The sequence below is a fragment of the Tupaia chinensis genome, unplaced genomic scaffold (genome assembly GCF_000334495.1).
Source record: "Tupaia chinensis unplaced genomic scaffold, TupChi_1.0 Scaffold144767_1, whole genome shotgun sequence".
NCBI lineage: Eukaryota > Metazoa > Chordata > Mammalia > Scandentia > Tupaiidae > Tupaia > Tupaia belangeri.
The window spans coordinates 909,789-924,222 of NW_006204627.1; the positions used below are offsets into that span (position 1 = coordinate 909,789).

The following is a 14,434-nucleotide window of genomic DNA, read 5'->3' on the forward strand; positions in this document are numbered from 1 at the left end:
AGCATGCACGCATAACAATGAGTTTTAAGCCACTGAGTCTGGGACTCGAACCATGGTCAACTACGTGGGAGTCCAGCGATGCAACCATTAAGCCATCTGCTGGTCCCAACACTCTCCTCTTCTATACTCAATCCTCAGTACCCTTTTTTTCTGGTTATACTCAACAGAAAGTACTTTTAATTTACATTATGGGATCTAAACAATCTCTCAGTAGCTGTGAGGGAACACAAGTTGAAATATGAGAACATTAGAATCTCTTATAAGGGAAATTACTACCGAGGAATAATTACTGTAATATAAAACTGAATTTTCACCTGTCCTTTACTCCTGGTATAAATATATAAAAGGTTTAAAATCTTGCTGGTTCTTGTTACCCCCAGTCACTTCAGGCAGAAGCTTTGGTGCCTTATTTGATTCTTCCCCTTTCCTTTTTACTCTTAAATAAAATTTGTCACTAAGCTGCATCAGTTTTCAACATAAAATATGAGTCACTGCCACCATCATCATCACCATCATCATCTTGACTCTAATCTATCCGTGCCTGGTTTAATAACAGATTCCTCCATGGTACCCTATCTTTCGCATCAATTTTGCACCCTGTACTATATAAACTTTCCTAAATCAATGTATTGGATCATCAGAAAAATTATGCATTTGTGCATAGAAAAAACACATCATCACTTCTCCAACAACCTAATATTTAACACATCATTTACATTGCCTCTGAATCAAAGTGGTAGGCTCCCTGTTTGCTACTATACAAAAGAAAAGACACAAACCAAATCCCATCCTTTCCTGCTAGTGCTTCTCTGTGTCTAGTCCAGCAAGGCCCTTAGTTATCTATTAAGCAGCAACATCTGTGCCCTCAGACACTATTTCTCCACCTGCTATAACTTCACTCTATACACTCGATCTCCAAGGTATTTGGCCTACCTGTCTCACTCCTCCTCCTCACTCACTGGGCTCCAGTCATGGCCTCTGCACTTGCTGCTTCTGGGGCCTCAGCTGCTCATCCCCCAGATCTTACAGGGTTAGCTCCTGTGAAGTCTATTCACATCACATCCTTTCAGAGAGGTCCTCTCTGCCACCCACCTGAAGCTGGGACCTGTCCCTACCTACATCCGGACAGTCACTCTTTCTGCATGATTGCTTTTTCTTCATGACATAGATGACAGTGGGAGAGTTAATTTACACAGGCTTACCTGGGAAAGCTCTAGAGCGCGGACTCTGTCTTACTCACCACCGTAATCCCTGGGTCTAAAAGAACACTGGATATACACAGTGCCCAATACCTGATACTCAGTGAACAGCTCTGGCTATAGACGTCTCCACCCTGCCACTGGATTACAGACCACTTTCAGGGCACTAGAACTCAGGGCTGACGATCAAGTTCCTGAGACCCCCCTATTCCCAAACAGTATTCAACAAAGCAGGCGCATCACCCTGGACTATTCAGTCTGTCCTAGTTTGGGGGAGCAGGATCCAGAACTTCATCTATTAACTTAACCTTTTAGTACTTAGACAAAATTCTGGTTTAGGCTGATCTGAAGGCCTCTGCAATGCAATATACTTACTGGAATCAGCTACAATATAGGCAAAATAGGGTAGCAGATTCTGATATATACCAGGTACTGTTTCAGAAGTGTAGCTTTAGACAAAGTACTTAATCTCTCTGTGCCTTTCAGGTACCTCTTTGGTGAAATGGGGAAAACAGCAGCACCTAACTCACAGTTAATGTGAGAATTAAGTGATCTATATATAAAGTGCCCAGAACAATGCCTGATATACACAAATAATACATAACATTAGGTCACACTTATTACTCACTTTTGCTTTTGAAGCTCTGCCTATCTGCAAGTTCTTTCTCTCACAGATGGAGTCTGGCCAAACCAGCCATCTATTCATGACCTACTTCAGGTTCTACTTCACTAATCACTTCTCCAAGTTTCATTACTCCCTTTTCTCTCTAAGCTCTCATAGCTGTCCTTAATGCTATTTAAACTATTCTGTACATAAACATAATGCTATTGTAGAGAGATCTGTAAATTACTCAAGAACAAAGACCTTATTTCTAACTTCCTTTCTATCCACCAACTGCCTTGCATGGAAATACTATGGGGGGGTGATAAATATTCACCGAATAAAAAACATGGCAAGTTTTACAAGTGAATCAGATGACAAGATTATAGAGGAATATAATGGTGATATGATGTCGGAGCAACACAACTTTGTATACTATATTTTCAATACATTTTACTGAATAATATTTCTAAAACAGCTTAAATATGTATTCACAGTCATTTCAAAGATGTTACTCCAAAGTAATACAAAAAAGGAAAAGAATAAGTTTCCTCATATTTTAAATTCTAAATACCTTAAAATAATAATTATATTGTTTTGTGTATGTATGTGTGTATATACATATATATACACACACACATATATACACACACACTCTCATAAACATAATGTCTGACTTTAGGGCTTATTTAAATATGGATTTTCTCCATATTTTAAGTATCTGATATATGTAGAGTCTTTAAGTCACACAGACACATACATACACACACATACAAATAAGCCATGTTACATTATAATTAGAAACAAGTTAGAATGTTTAAAAAAATTACTCTAGATTCTTAAATTGAGAAGTAGAAAAGAGAATATGGATTATACGTTTAGATTTTCACGATAACCTATTATTTCTTCATAAAGGTGGTAAAGCTATAAATGTAAATTTACCCTATAAGCAAATTACTTCAATATTCTCCTTTTGCTGTTGTTTGCATACTTCTTATTCTCTCTCCACACATTTTTCATATAACAGTCTCCCAAATATCCTTGTTCTTATACCCGTGTCATATTTAAGAAGTGGTGTCTTATGAAGTAAGAAATGCCCCAAATTTACAAGTAAGTTAAATTTTACTAGTTAAAAACTATATTTTCATTCTTAAATCTATTCATAGAATTTTTTGGAATACTCACTTATATAATGCATTCCTAAATTCAGGAGTCATAAAAAGTGTTTGCAAAAGGCTATTCAAATAGCAAGTCATTGCTTGGTTTACTAATCCCACATATCCTTTAAAGAGAAAATACAAAAATATACAAATCAGCATTATTTAAGAATAACAAAAAAAGAAAGCCATAAGAACATAATACACATTCAGAGGTTAAAACTACTCCATTGTAGTTTATTTTAATTTTTCTCAATAGCACCTAAGAAACATTCCCTTTTTTTAAAAAAAGTATGATTTATTATTTACATTTAGCCATTGTACATCTCTAAAGCAGACAATATATTTTCCTTTTTTTTTCAAGGTATGCATGCAGTACAAAACAATCAAATCAAGGGTATTACCAGAGATATAATTTTTGACAGAGAATTTACATTTTTGTATCTGTTAAGTGTTTCTTCCCTGAACCCTTCACATCCACCCTCTGCTATCTACTCTGCTCCCATACAATTTCTGCTATACTTGTCCTGCCCATTAGTGTATCTTCAGATCTTTTAATTTTGCCATAGAGTGCAGACGTTCTGTATGCATTGAGCAGGAATATACAGTGTTATTCTTTCATAGTCCAACTTACTTCACTTAGCATTAAGTCCTCTATATTCATCCACTTTGAGTCAAAGATTCCTTTTCTATTATGTATAGTATGTGAACCTTGTTTCTCAAAAAAATTCAGGATATCTTGTTACAGGTATGTTCAAAGATACACATATATATTATATTATTGGGCTGTCGGAAAAGTCATGACATATTTTTTCTATGTTTTTCTACAGCAATTAATAAAAGTTTAAGAGTATAGTATGTCTTATTGGCATAGAAATAGTCTGTTTATCTTCAAATCTAAATGTTGTGGATTAAAATGAGAAATATAGACATACTCATCTGTACCCAATGTAGGAAGATGGTATTGATCCCATTATCTCTGACATCAAGTCATATAAATCACTTTCTATCAATAGTTAAGATCAAATGAGATAAATCCATCGTATGCAAACTCATAAAAATTGAAAATCTAAGTAACACAGACTGACTGGCTGCCTGTCTTTCAGTAAGTCCATAAAGTATCAAATTCTATAGATCATCATGTAATGCAAAGAGTAATACAGATAGATCCGTAACATTTGTATTTGTATGACTCCAAGAGACCAAGTAGTTTCCACTTTGCACTGAAGTGCAAAGTTTAAGCTTTGATTTCTTACTCATTGCCTCCTTAAGGACACTGTGTGGGGACCAGCAGTTAGCATAATGGCTATGTTGCTGGACTCCCACGTAGTCGACCGCGGTTCGCGTCCCAGACCCAGTGGCTTAAAACTCACGCCGGGGGTGTGTGTGTGCATGCCCAAGATCCCGAGAGGAGAACGGAGGAGAAGGGACTGTGGTGTGGCCATCACACCCCTGGGGGGTGATTTCTCACTTATCTGTCTCTCTGTTTCTCTCTGTTTGTCTGGCAAGCGCATGCGCCCTGTAGCAAAAACCTCTCCAAACAAAACAAAACAAAACTGTGTGATTATGTCTCCATATTTTACTCTACACTGTTAGATAATTATAAACTACTTCAATTCCTGACCACTGCCCAAGCACCTGACTTTAATCCATACCAGAACCATTATCTTCACTGTTGTTCTATAATTACCTATTGACCAACTTATCTTGCTCTATCAGACCGCAAGAACAGGGGTTAAATCTGATTCCTCTTTCTCTCCTATTACCTAGCACAGAAGCAGGTGCACATGAGGGGATGGTGTATATGACAGGGGTAACACAGGTTTGTTTGCTCTCTGGCCAGATTATTAACAATGCAAAGCACTATTTCATTCTTAGTTCACAAACTAAGTTCCTATCTTCCCAACAAACAACAATGCCAGAAGACCAGGTTATTCTGCACCTTTTTTCTCGGTAGAAGCTGCCTGAGATTTCCTTTCTTCTCTATCTCCTCCCAATTTCTCAACAACAAAGACACAACCAATCTACTTGAAACCTTAAAAAGTAAATGAACACTGTCCTAAAGAATAATGACATAGCACTTATCTGTGATCTTGTTTCTTTTCCCTAGACTTTAAAAAAAAGGAGTGCAGAGGAGAGGAGATTAAGGAAGGTAGGGATATAATTTATTTTCATTATTACTTTTAATTTTGCCATTAACAATAAAAATGACATAAAGCACTGCAGTCTTTTGTACTTGATACAGCACAATATTTAAATATGGTTCACATATCCATATTACTATTTTCCAAAAATATGAAGATTTTAGTGAGGCTAATAAGATAAAAGTGCTAATGCATTAACAGAAATACTTTGTCATTATGCATTGTTTAAATCAACAAATTTCAAAAAATAGCTATTATCAAATGTGTTCTACATCTGAATAGTTGTGAATCACTATTTTTAATGTCATAAAGGTGAATATGAAAACATATGCCATCATGTACTGTGGACATACAGAAAGAAATCCAAAACAGAACCAGTAAGTAATCAAACAGGCCACATAAAGCAGCATCAAACAGGCCAACTCCTGGTAGTAAAAATAAAAGAACTGTTGAAGAAACTGGCATCATGGACTTCAAGAAGCAAAAACAGGTCTCATGCTCCTCTAATATTAAGTTAAAAATGTAGATGAAGGGACCAGCAGATGGTGTAATGGTTATGTCGCTGGACTCCCACGTAGTTGACTGCAGTTTGAGTTCCAGGCCCGGCAGCTCAAAACTCACACTGGGCTCATGTGGGTGCATGGCCAAAATCCCAAGAGGAGAATCGAGGAGAAGGGACTGCGGTGTGGCCATCCCCTTCTGTCTCACTTTCTGTCTCTCTGTGTCTCTCTGGCAAGCACATACATCCTATAGCAAAAATCTCTTTCTAGAAAAATAAAAATATATTTGTGTGTGTGTGTGTGTGTAAATGTGTGGAAAAAACTACTCATAACAAGATTCCCCATTTTCTTAAAAGTATATACAGAGGAAAGATAAGACACAAATTAGTAAAAATCACTAAAAGTCATTTCTGCTATTAGTGTTGTCAATGATTTTCTGATTTTTAATTTTTATCGTATGAGAATGACATGTATTACATTTGTATAATCAAAGAAAAGTCTTTTTCTTTTAAGTATGTCTTAAGTCTCAAGAAATTTACAAGCATCAGAGAACTACAGGAATTTAGAAACTTAGTACACAACATAAAGTAGGAGTTCTATAAATACTAGTTGCAAAAAGGAATGAATCAATTGTCAGAATACACAGTAAATATTTTAAGAATCCCTATTTGTTAAATCTGGAATTTTCTGAAAGTATTCCAACTATTTCAGAATAAGCTAGGGTGCTTATTTAAAACAAAATGGAATTTCTTCCAGCCTACTTCAGAACAGCTACATCAGCATTTTGGGAAGTAATGCCTTAAAATCTACATTTTTAAGGAAACAAAAATTTGAGAATCACTGTTCTACACAGCATAATAAGAAACAGTTCTATTATCTCCAACTACCTAAAACGGAAGATAATTTTGCATTCTCTTTCATTCTTCATGGTTTGCTGTAAAAGTTCTATTAATATAAATGATTCTAAATACCAAATGACCAGTTTTTACTCTTATTTCCAGAGCAAATAAATCATTAAGCCTGCACAGTGATTATTTATGAAGAAATTACTCAAAGTTCTAATTATAAACTATAGTAAGTGAAAAACTGTAGATGACATTAAAACAAAATTTGCAATGTAAATTTTATACTTCTTTTTATTTCTATACTGGATATTTGCAATTAAGAAAATACTGTCTACTGCAAAGCTCTGTTGGAAGATGAAATGATATGTCTAAATATTTTTATTATATTCATTAGATAATTAACTAACCTAACATATAAATGAATAAACCTTTGCATAAATAAAGCAATTTTTCTAGCTTAATCAATGAAAAAAAATTGAAAACCTAGACTTAACTATGGTCAGAAAAAAGTAAACAGAAATCTTTTATGATACAATTTACACCGTATAATTAGATTAAACTAAAAGACAATACAACAGACCCCCCCAAAGAAGCATTGCCATTTGTTTCAAAATGGAAGTGTTCCCCATAGTCTATTCTAATCCAAAGGGAGTTAATGAATATTTTCCTTTCCAAAGGAAGTCAACTTCAAAATTTTTAAATTATAAATTTTAAAAAAATATCTTCCTTCAAATGACACAATATTCAATATTTCTGCAGTTATTACAAAACAGTAAAAGTACCATATTAATAGGAAAAATAGCAATGGGTTAAGGGAAAGGAGCTATGTTCTTCTTTGACCTACTGGCTGGCTAGACAATGCTGCTGTGGGTCTCAGTTTTCTTATCCAGAAGATCAGGGGATTAGGACTAAATTATTGAAGAGTACTCTGGGTCTAATGCCCTAAAATTTTATGAAAATATAAAAACAACATAAATATATCTTACCTGTTTCTGATTTATTCAAAATAGATGAATAAGAGTAGCTTTGGCTGACATAATCACTGGCAGAACCCACAGAACCTTCTCTTGGAAGTGGACCTATAAACCTGTCATGAACACTATCGTCTACAGCACTGGAATCCTCCTAAAATATAGCATAATCAATATTTACTAAGTAGCAAATGTTGCTGAAACAAAAAAAAGATATATCAATTGCTGAGGCAACGGAAAAAAAAGGTAGCATTATTATTACTGTTATACCAACGCATTCAAAGGAAAATACACCTTCACCATTTCCTGTAGAAAGGCTTGAAAGATGCCAGATATAAAACACTTTGGAAAAGTGCTCATGTTCCCTTACAAAGTGCTTACTTCCTAAATTTTCTTTAATTCTCTTTCAAATTTCCTGCTTAAGCAAGAAATTGCATATTATAATTTATTGGTACTAATAAATCAAATATACCTAATAAATCAAAAGTTCTATTGTGACTCCTTGATGACAGAATCTATCATTCATTTTCATTATTATTTTTTTTCAATTTGTCAGAGGGCACATGGGCTCACCAGAGACAAAGTGAGAGTAAGAGGGAGAAAGCACCCTCAAGGAGGAGTGGTCATACCACAATCCCTACTATTCCATTTCTCCATCTTAACAGGATTTGGGGCATATACACACGTGTGCCATACTTTTCAAGTTGCCAGGGCTGAGATTCAAACCAGTAGTCAGCCATATAGGATTTGGCACACTGAACCACTAGGCCATAGAGCCATCACTATCATTCATTTTTATATCATCCTCGCCAGGCAGGCTTGATGGGTAAGAGATACTTGGTAATTGTCAGGTGAAAAAGCAATAGATAGTTTCCTACTGTCTCCAATAAGAAACTTTCTATTAATGAGGAAGATGCAGAAAAAGATTAAGAAACATAAAGACACAGGTAATTACGACATAGCTGAGGAATTATTATCAGGCAGGTTAAAATGAGAATTCCCAAATTGTGAATCCAGTGTTTCCTAAATTAATAGCTAATTTAGATTTCAATTTAGAATTAGTCACTCAGACTAATCAAAATCTTCTCATGATATAAAAATAAATGATGAGATTAAAGGAGGTCAGAGTATACTCCGGTATTGCTTCAGTAAGGATGCACTGTGCTTAATTACTGTCTACTGTTCAGAGATGCTTCCAAAATAAAATAGACTTCTAAATGAAAAGTATCAAACAGAATAATTTTTTCCTGAGCAAAGTTTTATTGAAGAAAAGAGTTATAAGAAAGTCTGTAAACTCTCTGAGCCTTAAGTTTCCTTAGCCCTTAAAAGAGCAAGGCAAATCAGACCAGATTTTCTAAATCTTTTTTTAAATTCACATTCTCTACAAGGTATTCGAATCTCATATTTGTAAATCAGGTAAGATTTACTTTCCATAGTTTCTAATTTTAGTACTTAAAAGTACAGTCTTTTTAGCTTATAGATGTCCATGCCTTTGAAAATCAGGAATCTCTGAGGAATGCCCTTCAAATTTGGGACTTACTAGAGTAGATAAATCTCTAAAGCTATTAAGACTAGACAGGAAAGCCTACTGAAAAGATAATTGAAATAAACATTAAAATAATAGAAATAAAGCATTTAACCTACACAATAGTCATTCCGAAAAAGGTGGTAAGGAGAACTGGGAGGGAAAATTACCTCCCTCAAAATACCAAAAATATTGACAAAGATTTACAGCAACAGGCAAATGCATAGCCAGTCTTTCTTTTAGTTTCAGATACATCCTTCTGAACACAGGAGATCTTTGGGGCATTTTACCTTACCCTAGATCTACCCTCAACCCTAGTGTGGCTGCAGTCTTAAATATAGCACCCATGTTCACTCAATGAGGCAACAGACTATATATGAATAGTAGCACTTATATACCCAGTGTAACCATAATACCAAATACACTTATAACAAGTCAATATAAAATGATAAAATAATAGTTTATTACATAAATTACAAAATGTATCTCTAGCCCCTTCCTCCGGAAAATTACATTCTTACGTAGTAGGTGACAGTGCACAAAAATGATAAATACAGTAATTTTAAAATAGCTTACCAGCAGTATTTGAGGCTGTTCACCATCTTTATCTGTCAAATGCAGAAAGTTCTTCTTTCCGGGCTCAAAATTAGCATCAAGAAGAGATTTGTCACTGGTATGATCCAGTGGAGCCTATGGGCATAACATACTATGTCAGATTGTTAGAAACACTAATTGCGATTAAAAAAAAATCAAACAAATAATTCATAAATGGACACAAATCTATACTTAAACTTTTTTTCCAGAAATGATTCTGATAAAATTCTGTTCAGTTAGGCTTAGAATTAACTCATTTATTCATGAACTAGGATGCCAAGCCCAGAGTCATAAACTGATACATATCCTACAGGTTCACATTCCCCAACATCTGAAAACCTTAAAAGAGAAAAGGTTAAGGGTTAAGAGGCAATGTTATACACTGCACAAAAATATTTATATAAACACATTTATGTTTCAATGTTTCCTAAAATGTATGCAGTGTAGTATTTAACACATTTTCACTGAAAACAAAAGATAATTTTACACAAAAACTAAAATATTTTATATATGAACATAATGAGAATTCTCAGATAAATAACACACTAAGTAACCAAACCAAACTAATGACATAATATGATTGGTAAGATGGCAGAAATGTAATTAACACAATATAATCTCTGGAAAGATTCTGTAAGGAAAACCCAGTAGTAGCAAATGACAACCATTTCAAGTCTACTGCCAGGATCCAAAGGATTCCAAGGGGATGGATGGACTACACCCTTTTGAAAATTAGTTTTTTTTTTTTTCCTTTTTTTTTTTTTTTAAAAGACAAGGTCTTGCAATGTCTGATCCTCCTGCTTCAGCCTCCTAGATGGGATTACAGGTGCATACCACACCACTCAAGTCTTTTGGTTGGACCAGAAATCAAACCTAGGCTTGCCACATGGTCCCAGACTGTGGAACAGAGTATCTTAGCAGCACATGCCATTGTGGCTGGGCTTCTTCTGAAAATGAAACATCTAAGACCCAATAGTTAACTTGATTTTTATATATAGGAGACTTCAATCCCAGCCATTGTTCTGATAGATTCTAGCTGAGAGAGGAGAGACAGGACTTTGTGCACACCCAAACCCATATTCCCAACCACTGTTAAGAAAAATGAAATGGAATAGGGATGAATATTCTATTCTTTTCTTTTTTTCTTTTTCTTTTTCTTTTTTTTTTTGAGAGGTTTTAGGCTATAGGGCCCGTGCGCTCACCAGACAGACAGAGAGAGACAGAGATAGAAAGCGAGAAATCACCCCCCAGGGGGGATGGTCACGCCGCAATCCCTTCTCCTTCATTCTCCTCTCGGGATCTTGGGCACGCACACACACACGCCTGGCGTGAGTTCTAAGCCACCGGGTCCGGGACGCGAACCGCGGTCGACTACGTGAGAGTCCAGCGACGCAGCCATTACGCTAACTGCTGGTTCCTCTTTTCTTTAAAAACAATTTTTTCAGGACCAGCAGGTGGTGTGGTAATTAAGGAGCTGGACATTCTCATGGTGACGGTGATCCAAGTCCCACCTGGTGGCTTGCTTTCTAGCTCCCCCCACCAATCCCCCAGCCAAATTAAAATAAATGAATGAATGAATAAAATGGATTAAATAATATTTTTAATTCTTAAAGGAATAAAAACAATTTTGTCACATTAAGAAATATTTTTAATGTTTCAAAGACATAGGTGATGTCTCCTAAAAAAGACTCATTTTAGAAACTTGTATGTAGGCTAGTGGTAAAGGGAGGCCAGACCCTGCATGGCCAATTGCAGTTTGAGTCCAGAAACTGAGGGCTTGAAAACACACCAAATACATATGCGCGCATGCCCAAAATCCCAACAGGATGGAGAGATGGAGGAGAAGACATTTCGTGTGCTCTTAACCCACTGGAGGGTGCTTGGTGCTTTCTCCTTCTTCCTCCCCCTCTATCTCTTTCCAGTGAGCACACTGGCAATTTAAAAACAACAAAAGACTCATATTATGGAAATGTCTTTATTTCTTAAGCTATGTACATTATATAGGAATAGGTATTAAGTACAAAAAACTGTTAGAAATTCTGCTACTTATTATCTATGTGACTTTGGACAAGTTACTTCCTTATCTATAATAGAAGGCTGTCATAGCACCTACCTCATAGAGTATGTATACGGATTAAACAAGATTTTATTTGTATAGAACGTAACATAAAACCAGAAACACAGTAAGTACAAAGTGATAGGAATTTTTTTTAATTCCAATTGTTTATTTTCACAGTAATACTTAATGTAGGATTAGATCAAATGAGGACCTAAGCACATATGTCCCATAATCCTCCCCACAGCACCATAAAATGTCAAAAAAAAAAAGGTTGGTTTTTTTTAAGTTTATATCTATTTCCTCCATGAGTGAGAGAAAGAGAGACAGCACTCCTAATAGGGTCCTGATGCTGTGATCCAACTCTAGCTATAGCCAGTCCCTAATCATGGGCACTCACACACCTGAGACACACAGAACGGTTTCTGGACATGAACCCAGAACTCTCTAATAAATGACAGCCTTGCAGAGCATGGCCTTTACCACTGTGCCACCATCTGGCTCCTTTTCAAGAAAGTTCTTGTAACAGTGCAGGAAAACAAAGAGGGCCCTTAGCAAATCAGAAATTCTGAGAAAAAGTAGAAAGTAGATGAAATCAGATTTACAGAAAAACAAAGCAAGAGGAAACCACAGCCCAATGCACCTATAGGAGAAAACTATTATGGAGATAAAGGAGATATGGAGCTCAAGACTAAGGTCAAGAGGTAGAGGCCAGAAAGCCATTAGAGTGGGTAAATGGGAAAAGGCACTTTGATCAATTTGGCCTCTCTTCTTTCACTACTTGGGCTAAGTAAGCATAAGGCAGCAATTCCAGGGCCAGCAGGTGGCATAGTGGTTAAGGCACTGGACTCCCACATGGCTGACCACAGTTCGATTCCTGGACCTGGTAGTTTGTTTCTCACTCTCATGCTCTCACTTTCTCTCTCTCTCTCTGGCCAAACTGAATAATATTAATAATTAATTAATTAATTTAATTAAGTAATTCTTTAAAAGAAAAAGAGACAACAGTTCCTACTTTTATGGACCTGGTGGCTTTTTTCTTACCCTCACTTTCTTTCTCTCTCTCTGGTCAAACTGCTGGACCTGGTAGTTTGTTTCTCACTCTCATGCTCTCACTTTCTCTCTCTCTCTCTGGCCAAACTGAATAATATTAATAATTAATTAATTAATTTAATTAAGTAATTCTTTAAAAGAAAAAGAGACAACAGTTCCTACTTTTATGGACCTGGTGGCTTTTTTCTTACCCTCACTTTCTTTCTCTCTCTCTGGTCAAACTGAATAATAATATTTCTATTTTTTGTCAGAATAAAGCATGGGCACTGGGACCAGAGAGGCAGAGCAATGCTGCCCTGTCAGGTACTGATCATGCCCCAACCCCACAGAGTCAGAAACTAGCTGATTCCAAGACAAATTATTTAAAATACCATACCCACTAGCACATCCCACCCTTTGCCCATGACATCCAGAAATTGACAAATTTAGTCACAATCCACAGAGAAGATGACAAAGATTCTCATGTACAAAGATGAATAGAAAACAAGAATCACTAAATATCTAAGGAAATGCCATGAAAGAAATAGCGAAAGACAGTAAGTAAAGAGATAGATAATTAAGGGAGTAGTGATGTAAGTAAACATACTCTCAGAGAGATCTGAGTAAACGCCAGCCATTAAAGACTGTTTTTAAGCTTGAGAATTGAAGTCAAAAGCCATAAATGTTCATATACAAAAACTAAATACAGGAAAAGAAAAAAATACTCAGCAACATACACAGATGCACAAATAAAAATAAAAGTCACCTACAGATAATCTGTTAATATTGGAGTAGTCCTTGCTTTTTTCTTTCTGTTTCAAAAATCAGATTGTAAAATGCATAGAATTTTATATCCTTTTCATTGAAAAATGTAAGATAAACATCATTCCATTCAGTAACTATTGAACATTTTCTTTAACTGTTAGACTATAATGATAATCACCTTTCAAGAATGAAAAAAACTGATAAAACATTATGTAAACTTTAGGACAGGCAAATATTTAATACAGGATGGAGGTAAAGAGAACAAGAGGGGTCCAATTACTGAGTTGTATATAGATCTCCTACAATAGATATTTGTTTATGATATTAAGAGTTCTAAGATTGAATATAATCATTAGTAACAACAATAACAGCTATAACAACTTTATTAACAATGTAAGAGAAGATGCTTTATTTAAGTCTAGGGTTTTTACCATCTCAGCAGTATTGATTCCATTTCCCCACACCAAATCAAAGGTTCCATTTATGTAGCCTACTTTGTTGGCCACATCTTCAAAGAGCTTCCTGACTGGAGTAGATGCTGGTAAATTTAAAGTGATCCGTTCATTCACTGTCTTTGAATTAGTAGTATCTTGTATTATACATAAGACTCTAGGTTCTTCAGCAGCATTTTCTATCTGAAATTTTTAAAGAAAGGTATTATTTTAAATAACTTACTGTTAAAAGAAAACGAAACAACTAGAATGAGCCATAAAATTTTACCATTAAATGTAAGAGAACCCACAAACTATTATTTTTTCTTTGCTGGTATTACTGTTTTACTAAATCTGAAACATTTTAATGAATATGTCAAACATTCAAGCACCATATATGTTTGTTTTGGGAAAAACTGGGACATATTTCAATCTTTCTTGTGGATGTTTGCTTTTACCTTTTAAGGTTGTAAATCAATGGTCAATAAGCCATGAAGACAGTATATAAGCAATTTTAAGTTAAAAATTATAAATTCAGATCCTTTAAAATGTGCTAAGACAATGCTAGCATGTTACTGGGTTTCCTGAAGAAACAAAAAGTGAACTATGCAGGA

At 35.3% G+C, this 14,434-nt stretch overlaps 1 protein-coding gene across 3 annotated transcripts in view; it reads right to left on the reverse strand.

Moving 5' to 3' along the window:
* The window catches only part of USP47 (ubiquitin specific peptidase 47), a 92,728-nt gene that overhangs the window by 64,445 nt on the left and 13,849 nt on the right, over positions 1–14,434 (reverse strand). For all 3 annotated transcript variants that reach the window (XM_014583799.1, XM_027767842.1, XM_014583800.2), the window contains exons 2-5: positions 13,821–14,024; positions 9,519–9,632; positions 7,433–7,571; positions 2,986–3,082 (exon numbers count right to left, since the gene is read on the reverse strand). In XM_014583799.1, the coding sequence (XP_014439285.1) occupies positions 2,986–3,082; positions 7,433–7,571; positions 9,519–9,632; positions 13,821–14,024 (554 nt within the window). The remainder of the gene's footprint in view (positions 1–2,985; positions 3,083–7,432; positions 7,572–9,518; positions 9,633–13,820; positions 14,025–14,434) is intronic.